General features: G+C 40.5%; 1 protein-coding gene across 6 annotated transcripts in view; it reads left to right on the plus strand.

Moving 5' to 3' along the window:
• Window positions 1–18,277, plus strand: part of FRMD4B (FERM domain containing 4B) — a 320,836-nt gene that overhangs the window by 214,568 nt on the left and 87,991 nt on the right. For all 6 annotated transcript variants that reach the window (XM_072720486.1, XM_072720485.1, XM_072720487.1 and 3 more), the window contains one exon: window positions 8,863–8,947. In XM_072720486.1, coding sequence (XP_072576587.1) covers window positions 8,863–8,947 — 85 coding nt within the window. The remainder of the gene's footprint in view (window positions 1–8,862; window positions 8,948–18,277) is intronic.

The following is an 18,277-nucleotide window of genomic DNA, read 5'->3' on the forward strand; positions in this document are numbered from 1 at the left end:
CTCAGAGGGCTTCTAGCCTCTTCTTTTGAGAGAAAAGAACCATTGGTGAGACTTACATCCCAATAGACACCACCAACAACCCTTGAAGTTACCTGTGTTGGCTATATTTTTAGTCATTGAAGAGTAGAACCAAAGATAGCTTAAAAAAAAAAAAGATTTTATTTATTTATTTGAGAGAGATTGTGTTTGAGAGAAAGCGTGACAGGGGAGAGGGAGGCAGAGGGAGAGGGAGAGGGAGAGGGAGACTGCACACTGAGCAGGGAGCCTGATGTGGGGTTCAATCCCAAGACCCTGGGATCATGACGTAAGCTGAAGGCAGATGCTTAACTGAGCTACCCTGAAGCACACACCCCCTTTCAAAGTTTTTTTTTAAGATAGCTTTTGATTCCTTTTTTTTTTTTTTTTTTTATTTATGATAGTCACACACACAGAGAGAGAGAGAGAGAGAGAGAGAGGCAGAGACACAGGCAGAGGGAGAAGCAGGCTCCATGCACCGGGAGCCCGACGTGGGATTCGATCCCGGATCTCCAGGATCGCACCCTGGGCCAAAGGCAGGCGCCAAACCGCTGCGCCACCCAGGGATCCCTTGATTCCTTTTGGATATTGGTCACTACAGGAGCCTCTGGAAATGTTCAGGACCTCTTTTTCTGTTTTTTAAGTATAGTTGACACACAATGTTACATTAGTTGCAAGTATACAACAGAGTGATTTGAGGACCCTGTACATTATCTTGTACTCACCACAAATGTGGCTACCCTCTGTCACCATAAAATGCTATTACCATTGACTATATGTCTATGCTGTACCTTTCATCCCTGTGACTTACCCATTCCAACTGAAAGCAGTCACCAAGGTACAGTCACAAAGTAGTTAATGCACAATGACAAAAGATTCCCTACAGTGGTAGCACATTACAGGGATGTGCATCATGGCTATTTTCATTGCAAAAGGTTAAAAATATCCAAATGCTGGGATCCCTGGGTGGCGCAGCGGTTTGGCGCCTGCCTTTGGCCCAGGGCGCGATCCTGGAGACCCGGGATCGAATCCCACATCGGGCTCCCGGTGCATGGAGCCTGCTTCTCCCTCTGCCTGTGTCTCTGCCTCTCTCTCTCTCTCTCTCTCTGTGACTATCATAAATAAATTAAAAAAATATATATATCCAAATGCCAACAATGAAGATTAGGTTCAGTAAGTTATGGTGTTCTTACAGTGAACAATTGGTCACTTTAATAAAAGAGATTCGATTTTTTTCTTTTAGTACGTTGCATTTCAGTGTTTCCTCACAGGGAGAGGGGGTGCATATCTAAATCATCCTAGGAATTTTCAAACTATACAATCATACCCTTCCAAACCCCAAATCCCCCACATTCCTGGCGCCCGGAGTCTGATACAATGCACTAGAGATGGTAAATGCAGTCTTGTTGAAGTTGGTTGTGACAAATAAACAGACATCAGGATAGAAAGTGATCTTGCAAAATGCTATAAAAATATAAGAAAATATCAATTTTTTTCAAGTTGTAGTGTTTATGAAAAAGAAAAAAACCATATATATTTGCTTTCAAGTTTTCTCTCTACTGATATGTACATTAACCCTGTGGCAGGCACTGGGCTAAATATTTGACGCCCATTGTCTCACTGAGTCCTGAGCTAAACACCGGGGTGCAGATCTGGGTGGGGGGATGACTTTCTTGGTTAATTCCTCCCAGGGTGCAGGGAGCAGCTCAGAAACACACACCACTTCTGCATGGAAGAAAGAAAACACTAAAGGTGAAGGGCACTTAGTGTTCCCTTTATGAACTTCAGGATTAAACCTTTGTCTTTTCTTCAGTTACAAAAGCTCAGTGATATATGCTAAATATGCTTGTGACACCTGAGTGGATAGATGCCCCATAATTTATTTAAGCACCATAATTCATTGAACCAATTCTCCATTTCCATGTGAGTCCAAACTCCCCCAGGTTGCTGGGGGACTTCTTCAGGCTGGGGGGTTGTTATTTGCTGCTGTAAATTATCTTCTGCAAACACATGGGCCTCTTTGGTAATGCAGCCCAGATGTGAGCATTGGAAAAGCTTGATAGTGAGTGAACACGCAAGCATTTAAATCAGAGAGCAGGGCCTTGGCGTGACCTCATTGGAAAAGCTCCCATTCCCTCGGGGGAGGGCAGGCGGAGGTGGCTCAGGCTGGTACCACCCAGCTCCACACAAAGCAGCATTCTCGGGGTCTTTTACTCCCTTATTCTTCTAACTACTTTTTGCTTCCCACTCTCCCATCCATTCTGGTCTTCCCTCTCCTGCCCCTTTTCCTCCTCCTCTTTCCGGATCCCCTCTGCTATGCCCGAGGTCTAGTGGTCCCTAGGTAAGGGACCACTCAGAGGTCCCCCTAAAGCATTGTCTGTGACACTCAGGGCTGAGAACTCCCTGCATTACTTGGAGAGTTCTATAGAAATATGGAGGGTGGAAGGAAACTGCTACCTTTCTGCCAAAGTTGCTGCAAACATGGAGCCTTTGATGAACTCTGAAAGTGCTCTCAGCACCCTCTGGCCTGGTCCTGGAACACTCAGCCTTTAAAAAGAGTTAAGGAAGTATCATGACTGTAATCTGTGGATCCCCATCATTCCACCTGATTTTTTTTTTTTTAAGAAAGCCAAATATATGGAATACAACACAACAGGTAAAAACAAATAAAGACTCTGGTGAAAAAAGAGATTTGTTAATGCAGAAAGATGCCCCCGATATTCAAGCAGACCACAAAACAACATGTGCAAGATGACTGCACTTATGTAAAACACATGAGTAGGGAAAAAGTTTAAAAGTTAACAGTAGTTAAATGTCTGGGTAGGATGATTCCGGGAATGATTTGTTTTTGTCTTTTTGTTAATCTCTCTACATGTATTTTCCTACAATGAACACAATACTTAAGCATTTTTTTTTAATGCAAGCATTAAGATTGATTTTAAAAAGAGAGAGAAGTTAGAATGTTTGTGAGTGGCTAACTATGAGTTATTTTAAAATTATCAAAGAGTAGGTAACTTACACAATAAGTAGAGGACCAGAAAGTTTATCTCTTCGAGGAGGAATGTGATCAGAAGCCCAGAGGAATAACTGATCCCTCCTACCTTGGGCAGAGGCTCTTTGAGGCAGATATGTGAGGTCAGCTGGAGCTCTGGGCCACCCACCACACTCCTATCTGAGTGAGTGATATTCCAGAACCTAGAGAATGTGACCGTTGGTTGCCTTAATGTTGACTGTGACCTCCTAAGTGGCATAACCCATTCTTGAACTTCCAGGCCCTTGGCTAGAGGCCTCCATATGGGAGCATCCAACATCCTAATTCATATGAAAGCTCTGGAAAGACACAGAATCCTTTAAAACTCGTGGTCAATCTTGATTCCAGTTTCTTACAGGATTATATTTCTTAGTGTGCTTTCTGATCAAATATCAGACATTGTTTGTGGGAACTGGTTCATTCTCCTCCGTAATCTGTCCTTGGGGTGACATCTAAAGGGTAGAAGCAAAGAATGAGTAATGTGATGAGTGTAAAAAACTGTAGGGTGCAGAAGTTAAAGCTTGGCATTTAGCACAGTTTTTTAATAGTGGCACTACTGACATTTGGAGCAGATAATTTTTCGTCATGAGAAGCTATGCCGGGGTGTGGTTGCAGAACCCCGAGCTTTGGCTGCCCAGATGCCAGTACACCCTCCAAGCCGGGGTGATCAAAAACCATCTTCAACATTGCCAAATGTGCCACACTCCACCCACTGAAAACCAGTACATAGCATCGCTCCTCGGTTCAAATCACAGCTCTTCCATTTATTAGCTCTGTGGTTTTTGGCACCCTCTGTGGGCCTATTTTCCTCACGTAAAATGGACCTTGTTGTTTGAGGATTCGGCCTATAAAGACGTATAATGTAAATGTTAACAATCTTTGTGATATAAATGACAGAGTCTGCCTTAATCACATGTTGAATGGGAAAAAAAATTCCATAATGTAATATATGGTCTTCGAATGTGGAAGGAAAAAAAAAACTCCATAACGTGATATATGGTCTTCAAATGTGGAAGGTTTGGGACTGTCCGGCTTCAATCAGACCCGTTCACTTTTGCCCTGGGTGGAAGATCTCATCATTTGTCTCTGTCATTCATGGAGCCTAACCATCCCCACCCCACCCCACCTTTCTTCCCCCTCTTGCCTCCTCCTCAAAACCTGTGTCCCTACTTTGCTCATGGAGGACAAGAGCAGGCTCTTTTTGCAATTGCAAAGGGAAGAATCAACACTTGGATACTTCTTGTTGCCTGGGGCAGAAGACTTCCTCCCCTTTTGGACAGGTCAAAGGAAGGCCTTTACCCTCCTGGGCCTCCAACCCTTCCCTGGGGAACTCAGAAAGAGCAGCACCATGGCAGTGGAGCAGCAGGGCAGGTTCCTACAGGCTTACCTGGAGGGCCCTCACCCGTTCTCCTGGAGATGCCTGGAAATTCCGAAGTGAGGGAGCGTCTTTCTGGCAAGGGAGCACATTGTGGAAGCAAATAGTGCGTTCCTTGGTGAGTTCTCCCAGACTGCACCACTCCCAGAGATGAAAGGAGCATCTGGGATTCCCACAAGCCCTGCATAATAGCTTGGAGAAAGTGCAGTACACTTCAATTACCCAGCCGTCTTCAGCGTGCATTTTAACGTGAGACTGTGATGTTGCAGGGTCATTACAAGCAACAAGCAGAGATCTCCCTGCTCAGAATGGGAATTGGGATCTGATAGGAATCTCCTTGAGCCCGTAGCTACAGTGAGTGCCAGAAATTACCCACAATGACTGACCAACACCCAGAAGGAGGCCCTCACTGGCTGCCAGTCACAAGCTCAGCATTGTTCGCAATGCAAAGTCAAGGAGCGATTCTTGCTTGAGTCACCGTCTTTGAGGATATCACTGAGACATAAGAAAGGCCTGGAAAATGAAATGTGCTCAGTTGCAAAGAACAAGTTGTAACTGGTCAGAAGGGTTTTTGTTTCACAGCATTTTCCCATTCTGGGCCAAAATGGACACTTGTGGAGCATTTTGTGTCCTTGAAAGAACTTAGGAAAGACACCTGCTAAAGTTTTCAAAAGCTTTGCAGTTCAGTCATTGCCTTTTATTATTTATGTCTCACCAGTAGGAGAAGAAGAAGAGGAAGAACATAGTAATAACACCCACCACTTGTTGGCTGCTAAACGACATGCCACCCATGCACTATGCTGAACACATTTAAAATATCTTGCCTCTCTGGGATGTGGGGCAGATGAAGAGGGGGAGCACTGAGAGGCCCAACAGCCAGCTCAGGGCCCCAGGACAAGACTCAAACTAGTCTCTCCCCAACTTCATGGTGTTGATCTTTGGTGACAATGAATAAATGCCCCAAGAAGAAAATGTCGGTCACCTACATGTAAGTGAGTGTCGAAGGACGGCCCATTCCAAACAACTCCCAGGTTCAGCTTTTTGACACACACACATTGTCATCAGGCCAATATGCCCACCTCCTCCCCAAGCCATCTTTGTCACATGACTCAAGTGTCATGTTTTGTTAGCATCGCTAAATGGTTAGGTGAACACCTGTCCCATCAAGAAAGGACAAAGACAGCTAATGGGAAGAGCACACAGATTAGAGATGAAACCTCTTGGAGCAAATTCTCTCCTCAAGAAGTTGCACTAATGAAGCTTTAGGAGGTTTGTCTCTGAAACATATACCTACCTAGTCAAAGAGCCTGAACTCATTTCAAGGCTGAAAACTGAGCCGTGGGCTTCAACTTCACAAAATCTTGGTGAAATCATTCACAGTAAGTGTGCAGAAAGGAAACAGTATCCTTGTGTTAAGAAGGGGCTGAAACAAAAGGTCTTTATTTTAGGAGTCTGAGAGAGTTCATTTTATTTCACAAGAAGCCCTAGATTTTGCTTTCACCTCATGATACATGTTGATAGGTGTGCGCCTGGGGAGCCATTCTCCCAAAGGATGATATGCACTTTTCATACACTCCATAAATATGAAGTCATTACAATGGTCCCCTTGAGGGAGAGATAGGATTCTGGATTGAGAGAGCAGGTAATCAGATGCCTAGGAAGAAAGGGAGAAGGCAACAGGGCAGGTCGCCAGAAAGTAGTGGGAAACAAGATAGGGACCTGTTTACTGGAACTAAGGTATAGTCAGGGTCTTGGGCTTCAGAAACAAGGTGAGCCCAGTTTCTGATACAAAGCTACCTGTTCAGAGTTGGACAAGCCACAGGCTGATTTGGTGCCGAGCCACCCAGCTCCCCGCGTGTCGGTTTCTGAAATTCTCGAGGATTAGCAAGAGGACTGGTCTGGCTAATATGCCCTCTCCCTAGAATAGCTTTCCTTCCTTCCCTACCTGGTGAACTCATGCATTCTTTAAAACTCAGCTCAATTGTCCAAGGGGACAGACACTTCGTGTCCTGTGACACTCAGTGCTACGGATTCCAGCTTGGCAGGCTTCTCCCCCTTGTTTCATAAGCTGAGCTCATTGCATCCCTCTCTCTTGGCCACATGGCATTGTGTGCATGTTACATTTCATCGCGATCATTATTATAGGAAAGCATTCTATCGCATTGGTTTGGAATGTGAACTTTGAGGCCTTAGTTTGAATCATGGTTCCAACCACATCCTACCTGTATGGCTTGGAGAAGATGACTTGACATCTCCATCTCTATTTCCTCATCTGTAAAATGGGTTCATAATTCACCACCTGTGGCATCTGGTTATGCTGAAGATTAAATGAAATGATTGTTGAGAACGAAATGAGACAATGCATGGAAAGCACTCAGCACCTGGCTAACCATAAGCAGGAGCTCAGGAGATTGTAGCTGGCAGACTATTGCTGTTCTTTTCAGGCTGCCAGCCAGAAACCTGCTGCTGTTACCTCAGTTGACAGGGATAAAAGCACTTGTAGAAGCAAAGAAAGCAGGCAAATGCCACCACCACCACCTAGTTAACTAGAAGGTCCTTCAGGATGCAGCCATTGAGTTAGCTGGCCTGGAAGGAAGAGTACTCAACCCAGAGAGACTCCTTATATGAGCTAAGGAGTGGACAAAGCACGTATGACCCCTCGGAGGGAGTGAGACACAGTCAAGGCAGATGGAGGCCCTAAACAGAAGCCACCAGTTGAAGGAAGAAGGGCAAGCCAGCAGTAGGAGCTGGCAGGGCAGAAGCCAACGAGTCACTGCACTGAGGGCCACAAAGCAAGGATGCCCCTGGGCCAGCTGCCACTGCTGCTGGAGGGCTGGGATCCGAGACACAAGCTGGAGCTGCTTCCCCTGGGCCACACAGCATTACATTCCAGAGAATGGGTTTTTATTAACAGCTTAATATTTAGTGAGTGCTTTCCATATATTATCTCCTTTCATCCTTTCACGATCCCCCCAAACCTTGAGATAAGTGCAGTCATGACACTCATTTTAGAAGAGGCACAAAGCCGATGAACTTGCCCAAGGCCACACAGCTAATAAGTGATGGAGGAGGGGACTCCCTATCTCCATCTTTCTGATTCGAGAGCCTGTTCCCTGCTAGCCCCACATTTCCCTCCCTGTGTGAGTCCTTTACTTTCCTTTGTCATAAAGTAGATGTCATCATCATCATCATCGATCTTCATGAATCTCACTTCTGAAATAAACCCTTGTAAGGAAATATATAGAGGACTCAATCTCTTTCTGGAACTCCCCTTGATGATTCAACATTAGAGGTGGAATTCTTCAAATGGCTTTGCCATCTCTGTGATAAAATTATCCACAGCCCTTTTCAGTTTCTTTTCTTTATCCAACTTTCTGTCGTCGTTGGGGGGGAAGGGAGAACAAACGCCCAACGCCTGTCATAATGGTGCAGAGCTAAGGTCAGGCTCCCCAGCCACGTGAGCCCTGGTTGATCTTAACTCTCACCAATCAGAGAGCAGGTTTCTCTTCCAGGACCTGAGCTGAGCTGTGTGCTGTCTTGGGGCATTAGGTCTCTTCATGCATTATTCATCAAGGAAGGCTCTAACACTTAAGAAAAACTTCTGTGCGTGGGCTGGCCCACTCACCCACCCAGAGCCCAGTGTTCACAGGCCAGCCTCATCATTACAGGGGTTCAAAAACAGACAGTTGTGAAGGACTCTCCTCCCTTCCTTACATGGGGCTGTCGGAACTCTCCTTAGAGCAGGAACCTACCATCGGTGGCCTCACAAACAGAAAGAGCAAAAGCCCGGAAAAGGAAGAGGAGGGAGGCCTCGAATACTCTGATTTACATGAAAAAAGTCCAAGGTTAAGCGCTCCTAAGGGCTTGGCTTCCAGCCAAGAGAAAACCCTGGCTTGGAAGGATGCCAGAGAAGGAGCAGTGTGTGATTGAAATTTGCCTGGTAGAGGGGGGCAAGGTGGGCTTGGGGACCTCACAACCCACTTCAAGTTGGAAAACCAGAGCGGACCTCAGGGTTCCATTATGTAGTTCTTACTCTGGCGACTTCTACTTTCAACCCTCAAAGCTCACCTGGGCTTTGTTTTGAAGCTGTCTGAGGTATAACGAGCTCCCAGAACATGTGTCAAAGAATGATCAACACAGATAAAGCTGGGTTTGCAGTTGGGTACCATTTTGGATTTCTGCTGAATTCACCATCCAACACACAAATACTGTCTGTTAAGAGATTTTATCTGCATATACGCCTTTGTTCATAGGCACATATATGTACATACCTGTAGACATACCTATGTGTTATCTATTTGTTATAAAAGGCAAAAAAAGCACAACCAATTCCTAGTTCCTCAATATCCCCTCTGCTTTTGGGGACGCTAGATGAGGACATGACATCATGCTGAGTGAGGGAAAGAAATCTGAAGAAACAAACTTCTGTATTATTTTTCAGGTTTTACATTGAGAGCATATCGTTTTTAAAGGATAAAACCACCGTGGAGCTGTTTTTCCTGAATGCAAAGTCCTGTGTACACAAGGTAATGTACCCCATTTGTTATGTTCAGTGAATGATTCCAGAATAGAGAAATGGTGTTGCCTATATTTTCATGTTCAAAGAAAATAGCCATACTCTTTTCTACTGATATTTCCTACCCCGCCATTAAAAAAAAATTAAAATTTACACAAAAGGCAGCTCTTCTCAAATTCTGACTGTGAAAGATAGCCATCTGCAGGGGACTCATGCTCAGAGACAATTACCACTACCTTAAATGCCCCTAATACTCCACACAGAATAATCCAGAAAGACACAAAGATGGATCCATCAGATTGTGATTGAAACCTCAAAAAAGTCATGCTGGAAATTTTGTATACTCTATTAAATAAGATTTCCATAATTCAAAACCAATCTTATTTAGGGGTCTCTGCTCAGAGCCATGTGTTTTAAAGCCATGTTATCTGTGGTGAGGGATTAGTTTTATTGTTTTTTATTTGTATTCAATCTATGAAGGACACATTGCTTTTGTAAAATTCAGTTAACATGAATTGCCAGAAAAATGATCCCATGCCTGGATGTCAAATTGCTATAAAGCATTCTCAATTTTGATCTTACCTCCTTGCAGACAATGATTGCTTTCAAGGCCCCCACTCTGACCTCCTCAAACCACATCCTTGGCCAGAACAGGGAGTCTGTGAACCCATATATGCACATCTAGACCAAACTTCTCCATTCTAGGTTACAGTCTCAGCATTCAGGATCGCAGAGCCCATGCCCACTTCCAAGGCCAATGGGATCCCTTACTGTCCAGATACATCACCCTAAATCTGAGAGGTGACCAGGGTGCCTGGCAAGAAAGACAAGGGGACAGGCTCTATATGGGTTAGGGAGCCTACACGGGTACATTTCCCCTAGGCCCCCAAAATGTTAAGGTGGCTTACTGCACACACACACACACACACAGTTTTAATTGATAGAAGACTCAGACGGAGCAGAGTTTTTGTTGGATTTTTTAAAAAACAACTATATTGAGAAATAAGTGACTATACATATTTGAAGTGTACAGTCTTATAAGTTTTAACATATCTTAGCTATGAAATGATCGCCAAAATCAAGGTAGTGAATATGCCCAGCAACTACACATCTGCTTTTTCTCACAAGGGAGCAATTCACATTTTCTAGAGTTGTATATAGATGGAATCATACAATAATGTGTCTTCTTTCTTTTTTTTTTTTTTAAAGATTTTATTTATTTATTTAAGAAAGAGAGAGCAAGTGGCGGGGGAAGGGGCAACGGGAGAGGGAAAAACAGACTCCCTCATAAGTAGGGAGCCAGATGTGGGGTTCAATCCCAGGACCCCTGAAATCATGACCTGAGCTGAAGGCAGATGCTTAACCAACTGAGCCACTCAAGAGCCCCATCATTTTGTCTTCTTTCAATGAGTATGATTATTTTGAGATTCATCTGTGTTGTTATGTGTATCAATGGCCCATTCCTTTTTATTGCTGAAATATACCATTGTATGGATGTACCTTAAATTGTTTTTCAGTTCTCCCGTGGGTTTTTTTCCTAGCTTTACTGAGATACAATTAACATATTACACTCTAAATTTAAGGAGTATAATAGGATGATCTGAAACACATATATGTTACAAAATGATCCATTCACCTGTTAATGGACATTTGGGTTGTGCCAATTTGAGGACTTTTACAAGTAAAAACACAATGAACATTCATGTACAAGTCATTGCATATACACATACTCTCTTTTTTCTTGGGTAAATACATAGGAGCAGAATGGCCAGATCTTGTGGTAGCTTAACTTTTTAAGGTACTGTTACACTGTTTTCCAAAGTGGTTTTCAAAAATCAGTTGTCCATATATGCATGAGTTTATTTCTGGACCCTGTATTTTGTTTCATTGATCTATTTGTCAACCTTTTTTGTCAATAACATACTGTTTTGATTACTATAGCTTTAGAATGTGCCTTGAAATCAGAACAAACTTTAGCATTTTTCTTTTTCAACATTTTGTAATTATTTTGTTTTTTGCATTTCCATATAAATTTTAGAATCAACTTGTCAATTAAAAAAAAAGAAACAGAACAACAACAACAACAACAAAAAAACCTGATGAGATTTTCTTTAGGATTGCACTGATTCTATAGGCCAATGTAGAATTGACAACCTAGCAATACGGAGTTGTCAGACCCATGACACAGGGTATACATCTCCATTTACTTCGGTCATCTTTAATTTCTCTCAGCAGTGTTTTTTGTTTTTGTTTTTCTCAGCAGTGTTTATAGTTTTTAGCATACAGGTCTTTTGTCAGATTTGTCCCTAACTCTTCCATATTTATATTATTTGATACAATTGTAAATGGTATCTTTATGAATGGAATCTTTTTATTTCAATTTCTGAGTGTTTAATTCTAGTATATAGTAATACAATTGATTTTTGTATATTGCTCTTGAATCCTGCAACATTCCTAAACTCATCATTTTTGGTAGCTTTTTTTTGTAGATTCCATCAGGTTTTTTTATGGGTGTTCGTGGCATCCACTAATAAAGATAGTTTTACTTCCTTTCTAGTCTGCCTGCTTTTTTTATCAGTTGTCAAATTTATAGATGTAGTTGTTTAAAATATTTCCTCACCACCCTCCTAATGTAGTCTATAGAGCTGTTACCTCTTTTGATCCTGATATTAATATTTGGTGGCTTTCTCTTTTTTTTCTCATCAGTCTGCTTAGAAGTTGATCACTCTTGAGCTTCTAAAGAACCAGTTTTTGGTTTCAGTGACTTTGTTGTTTTTCTGGTTTCTACTTCACTGACTTCTGCTATGATCTTTATTATCTTTATCTTTTATCTTTATTATTTACTTTTTTCCCTTTTCTTTGGGTTTCATTGGTTCTTCTTATTCTAGTTCCTTAAGATAGAAACTAAGATCACTGTTTAAGCATGGTCTTTTCAAATACAGGCATTTAGTATGTAAAATTTCTCCCTAAGTACTGATTTTGTGGTATCCCACAAATTCTGATATGTTGTGTTTTCATTTTTATTTACTTCAAAATATTTCCAAATTCCTCTTTTATATATCTTCAGTGAATCAATTCAGTGATTGTCATTTAGAATAGTGCAGTTTGGTTTCCAAATATTTGGGGATTTTTAGAGATCTTTCTGTTATTTATTTCTAATATAACCCCACTGTGGTCAGAGGATGCACTTTGTAGGAGTTAAATCTTTTTAAATTTATTGAGACTTGTTTTATGACCCAGAATATGTCCCATCTTGACAAATGATCCGTGTACACTTGAGAAGAATGTGTATTCTGCTGTCACTGGGTAGAGTGTTCTGTGAATTTTATCATTGCTTTTGATTATGAGGTATATTAGTTTAACTTTCTTTATGGTTCTTGTGATTAATGTTTATTGAGGATCTTGGACTTTGAACTTATAGTTTAATCAGTTTGGAAATATCTTAGCCATTTTTTTTAGAAGGAATCAAGATTTTTGTTTTGTTTTAAAGATTTTATTTATTTATTCATGAGAGGGCAGCCCGGGTGGCTCAGTGGCTTAGTGCCGCCTTCAGCCCAGGGCTTGATCCTGGGGGCCTGGGATTAGGTCCTGCGTCAGGCTCCCTGCATGGAGCCTGCTTCTCCCTCTGCCTGTGTCTCTGCCTCTCTGTGTGTGTGTCTCTCACAAATAAATAAAATCTTTAGAAAAAAAATATTTATTCATGAGAGATACACAGAGAGAGGCAGAAACACAGGCAGAGGGAGAAGCATGCTTCCTGTGGGGAGCCAATTGTGGGACTCGATCCCAGGACCCTGGGATCAGGACCTGAGCCAAAGGCAGATGCTCAACTACTGAGCCACCCAGGCATTCCACCTTAGCCATTTTTTTAAAGATTTTATTTATTTCTTAGAGAGAGAGAGAGAGCACAAGCAGGGTTTGGGGGGAAGAGAGAGAGAAAAGCAGACATCCCACTGTAGTCTCCTTTCTCAAACACACTTTGTATGAATTAAATCCTTTTTAATTTATTGAGACTGGTTTCATGACCCAGAATATACCATAGTTTTAATTAGTTTGACTTGGTTGGTAATATTGTTGAAGTCTACTGTATTTTGCTGATTGTCTCTCTACTTCTTATATCAGTTATTGACAGAGGAGTATTGAAATCTGTAGCTATTACTATGGATGTTTCTATTTCTTTTTGCAAGTTCACCTAATTAACATAATCAGTTTTGTTTCATGCATTTCAAAGTTCTGTTATTAGGGCATAAACATTTAAAATTGCTATGCCCTCTTGATTATCATTATAAAATGATCCTCTTTATCCTGGTAATATTCTCTTTTTCTGAAGTCTGCTTTGTTTGATATTAATGTAATCACTTCAGGTTTCTTCTATTATTAGTGTTATCATGGTAAATCTTTTCTCATCCTTTTAAACTACTTGTATCTGTATATTTGAAGTGCATTTTTTGGGATCCCTGGGTGGCGCAGCGCTTTGGCGCCTGCCTTAGGCTCAGGGCGTGATCCTGGAGACCCGGGATCGAGTCCCACGTCGGGCTTCCGGTGCATGGAGCCTGCTTCTCCCTCTGCCTGTGTCTCTGCCTCTCTCTCTGTGACTATCGTAAATAAATAAAAATTAAAAAAAAATTCTTTGAAGTGCATTTTTTGTAGACAACACTATGTTGTCATCTTGATTTTTTAATGCATTTTGGCAATCTCTGTATCTTAACTGGTTATATATACTATTTACATGTAGTATGATTTTTGACATGGTTAAGTTTAAGTCTGTCATCTTCCTATTTGTTTTCTGTTTGTCCCATCTGTTATTTTTTTCCTTTCCCTGCCTGATTTTGGATTTATTGTGTATTGTATGATTCCATTTTATCCTCTTGTTGGATTATTCGCTATAACTCTCTGTTTTGTTATTTTCATTGTTGCTTTAGGGTTTATAGTATACATCTTTTTTTTTAAGATTTATTTATTTATTATTTGAGAGAGAAAGTGAGTCGCGGGGAAGGGCAAAGGCAGAGGGGAAGAAAGAATCTCGAGCAGAGTCCTTGCTGAGGGCAGAGCCCAACAAGGTGCTTGGTCCCACGACCCTGAAATCATGACCTGAGCTGAAATCAAGAGTCTGAAGCTTAACTGACTGAGTCACCCAGGCACCCATAAAGCATACATCTTTAACTTATTACGTCTACCTTCAAGTGACATAATATCATTTCACATGTAACACAAGAACCTTACAATAATATATTTACCTCTCCCCCCCATCAGCCTTTATGCTATCAGTTCCATACATTTCACTTTTTGATATGTTATAGATGCACATGACATTGTTGGTTTTGTATAAACATTTGATACTTCTGTCTGCTTTTTAAGATTTTCTTTTTATCAGCCCTTTTTATTATGAGGTATTATGGTATAGTTTTTCTTCATGGTTCTTGTTTTTGGTGTTTATTGAGCATCTTGAGTTTGTAAGCTTTTAGTTTTCATCAATTTTGGAAATAGCTCAGCCATTTTTTCTTCAAATACTTTTTCCTGTTCCCACCCATGCCTCCTTTCCAAACTCTAATTACACATATACTGAGCAATCTCAAATTATCCCACAGCCCAATGATGCTCTTATTTAGTTACTTTTGTGTGTATGCTTTATTTTGGATAGTTTCTAATACTCTATTACTCTCAATTTATATCTTTTCTTTTGCAATCTAATCTGCCATTGGTCTCATCCAGTATATTGAGATTTTATCTTTGCAAATTTGATTTGGATCTTTTTTATATCTTGTATGTGGCTACTTAATTTTTTGAACATACAATTCAAACAGTTACAACAATTTTTTCAAAGCCTTTTTCTACTTATTCTAATATCTATGTCAGTTCTGATAGGTATTAACTGATTCATTTTTCTCCTCATTATGGGTCATGTTTTCCTGTCTGTTTTGCATGCCTGATAATATTTGAATAAATGCTGAACATTGTTTAATTTAACTTTTTTGCCTGCTGTATATTTTTATATTCCTATAAATATTCTTGACACTTGTTTTGAAATAAAATTTAATTACTAAGATGCATTTTGACTTTTCTCAAGTCTTAGTTTTATTATTTGTTAGGCTGGCCTAGTGCAGTGCTCACTCTAGAACAAATTATTCCCCATTACTGAGGCAAGACCTTCCTAAGTACTCTACTCAATGCCCCATGAATTATGAGTTTTTTCTGTGAGAACCAGCTCTGTGTGAAGACCAGGTACTCTTCCCTTTCATCTTCTTGGATAGTTCTTTCCCCAGGCTTGGGCAGTCTCCATCCATGCATGCAATAATCAGTATTTTATGTATCTCAGGATTCTCTCTGTGCAACTCTCCTTTCTCTGGCACTCTGTTCTGAAAACTCTATCCATTTTGGTCTCCCCAGCCTCTCAGCTATGTCTCCTCAACTCAGAAAGTCCAATGTGTATCATCTGTGTAACACCTTCACAACCTAGAAACATTCTCATGGCAGTAAGGAGGTACAGTCATAGGGTTTACTGCCCTTTGTTGCCTTTTATTCAGTATTTTTTTTTATTCAGTGTTTTTGAAAACTTTGTTTCATATTTATTGGCTCATTTCTCAGGTTTTTTTCAGATGAGAAGGTAAATCCAGTCCCTGTTAATCCATCTTGGCTAGAAGCAGAAGTATTCAAATCAGAGTTTTGGGTTAATTTTATGGGAAAAGTGAAAGTCTTCAGCACCAAAGACTTTATTATAGCCTCTCTTTATTGAGACTTAAGCTTCCTTAAGAACTCCAAGAGTTGACTGATAAGTAGATATTTATATAGCAAATGCAGCATTTACTGAGTCAGGAGAAAATATTTCATAAACCACCGTTGGTCATCATCTCCTATGTGGAGACATACAATTACCCTTTGTTATATTTTTTACTACCTAGCTGGCCATGGTTCAATGAAACAGTTTCCTTGATTGTTTCTTTGCTCGGTTGCTATGTAAAGAAAGATACAAGGCAAATTTTAACTCGTATTTCTCTAGTAGCTTTGTAGGCTAAATTCTGTTGGTCTTGAGGAAGTACTGAAAAGTAGAGTTCTTTTAACTTCTACTCCATCTTATGAATGTCAGTTCTTGAGATATCCTCTCTAAGTAGGAGTGTTTCATGACTTGTCAAAGAATTCAGAACTTTTACAAAATATAGTAGTTAGGCACTATGACCTAAGAATATTATTTCAATAATATTTTAAAATTCAGTTGTAAGAATTTAGAGTTGAATATTTTCTGTCTAAGCAGTATGCAGATGGCTAGTAACAATCCCAAGAGATGTTATAGTATCCGGGAAATGATAACAGGATCAAGTAGCTGTGTGGAAAAGCAGCTTTCAAGTAATTTCTTAAGACATATAATTTAAGAACATCGTACATAAGAAATATCATCTGAATCACAGACACAGGAGTAAATAAGTTTTATGAGAACATAGTCTCGTCTATAGAACACACGTAGGTGGGTTACTGATTGGCACAAGTCAGTCACTGCTGTGACAATAGCTGTTGTTAATGCAGGATATGAGAGTGAATGGGGCTTCCTTCCATATCACGCCAAGGACATTCTTCCCACCAGTTATATGTCCAGTACCTCTAATTACCAACTACCCACACTTCTGTCTCCCCACCAAACAGTTGTCCCCGTCTGCCGGCTCCTTCCTTCCACCGAGGACAGAAACATACCGGCAAGGAAAAGAGAGCTCTTATTTGTAAATACTGACAAAGCCACAATATCTCTTTGCATGCTTGGCTAATAAGAAATAGGACTTGTGATAAAGTTTCATACGGTCACTGAAGCTCTGCATAGCTATGTAAATGTGGATTTATATTTTTAAAAATCACCTCTGGGGCAGCCCTGGTGGCCCAGCAGTTTGGCACCGCCTTGGGCCCAGGGTGTGATCCTGGAGACTGGGGATCGAGTTCCATGTTGGGCTCCCTGCATGGAGCCTGCTTCTCTTCCTCTCCCTCTGCCTGTGTCTCTGCCTCTCTCTCTCTATCATGAATGAATGAATGAATGAATGAATGAATGAATGAAAAAATAAATAAATTAAATCTTTATAAAAAAAATCACCTCTGTCAGTATGTCATTTGAAGCACTGGGTGGTTCCCAATGGTTTTGTAAATATCATTGTCCATACTGTATAGCGAAGAAGCCATTGGTAGCTTTGTGTTGAAAGAAATATTGGGCCTCACTTTTGAGTTTGGATATCCTGGGAGATTCTGAAAAAAGGATAGAAATTTTTCATTTTTATTTCAAAGCAAAACCCCAGGTACACAGTGTGGTAATGATTCGGCATTCAATGAATTGTTGTAGACTAAGTCAATAAATGAATGGATGTTGTCGATGATGAAAGCTTGAATCCCAAGAAGCCAAGAGATAAACAAACAGCTGTCTGTTGTATCATTTGACTAGCATTAACTATGAAATGTTTATAAAACTTACTGAGAAATTAAACATCCAAAATGCTAAAAAATTTCATTTTCCAAGTATTACTGAATATCACTTAGCAGTGCTATGGTAACTCTAATGATAATTTTCAGCAAAAAATGAGTAAGAATGATTCCATAAGGGAGAAAATTTAATGTATAATCTAATATTTTATTTTAAAAAGTTAAAACCTATTGGACTTTTCTCTCATTATTTTAGTATCAATTAAATACCAATATTAATCTTACAGAAAACTAGTTCTGGTAGACTTCAGTTATGAAGCCATTGGTATATAGGCCAAAGTCAACCATGGCTAGAACTAAGTACATAAGAGAATATTTATTTAGCAGTTACTTCTTGTGTCCTGCTCCCTGCCAGCACCGTTTGAGGCTGTTTGTAACTGGAAATGCTCTGAGGAGTTTGTGATTTTTTTCCTTGCGTTACTGAGCCATTTTTTTTTCCATTCTAAAATGATCTGGGCAGCATTTCTTATTGTGTGACTGACCTTTGACTACTTTTATCAGATTTACAATACATGCTCATTTTTAATGAGCATTTTAATGAACAAGCTCTTGCCTTTTTGCCCCTCTCCAGACCATGGAATCAGAATTGAAAAGAGAGATGGAAATCAACCTTTTCACCAAGGTTCTTTGGTGATTTTCCTGAGCACTTTAGTTGAAGAACTGCTGGGTTTTCTGTGTGTTAAGCAATGCAGAATGTTTAAATATGAGTTGAACCTGGCTTTGAAACGTACGAATCAAGGTCCAGAGACAACTGTTTCATTTCTCCTCTTTTTTCCTAGCAGTTAAAGCAGAAAAGCCATTTCACCTTAAGAATAAGAGAGGAGAGGAAGGTATGAAATTGTTTTCCTGCTCTGAGACTAATAGGAATGAAAGAAACGTCTGCAGAGCCTTT

Source organism: Vulpes vulpes, chromosome 9 (assembly GCF_048418805.1).
Source record: "Vulpes vulpes isolate BD-2025 chromosome 9, VulVul3, whole genome shotgun sequence".
NCBI classification, from domain to species: Eukaryota; Metazoa; Chordata; class Mammalia; order Carnivora; family Canidae; genus Vulpes; species Vulpes vulpes.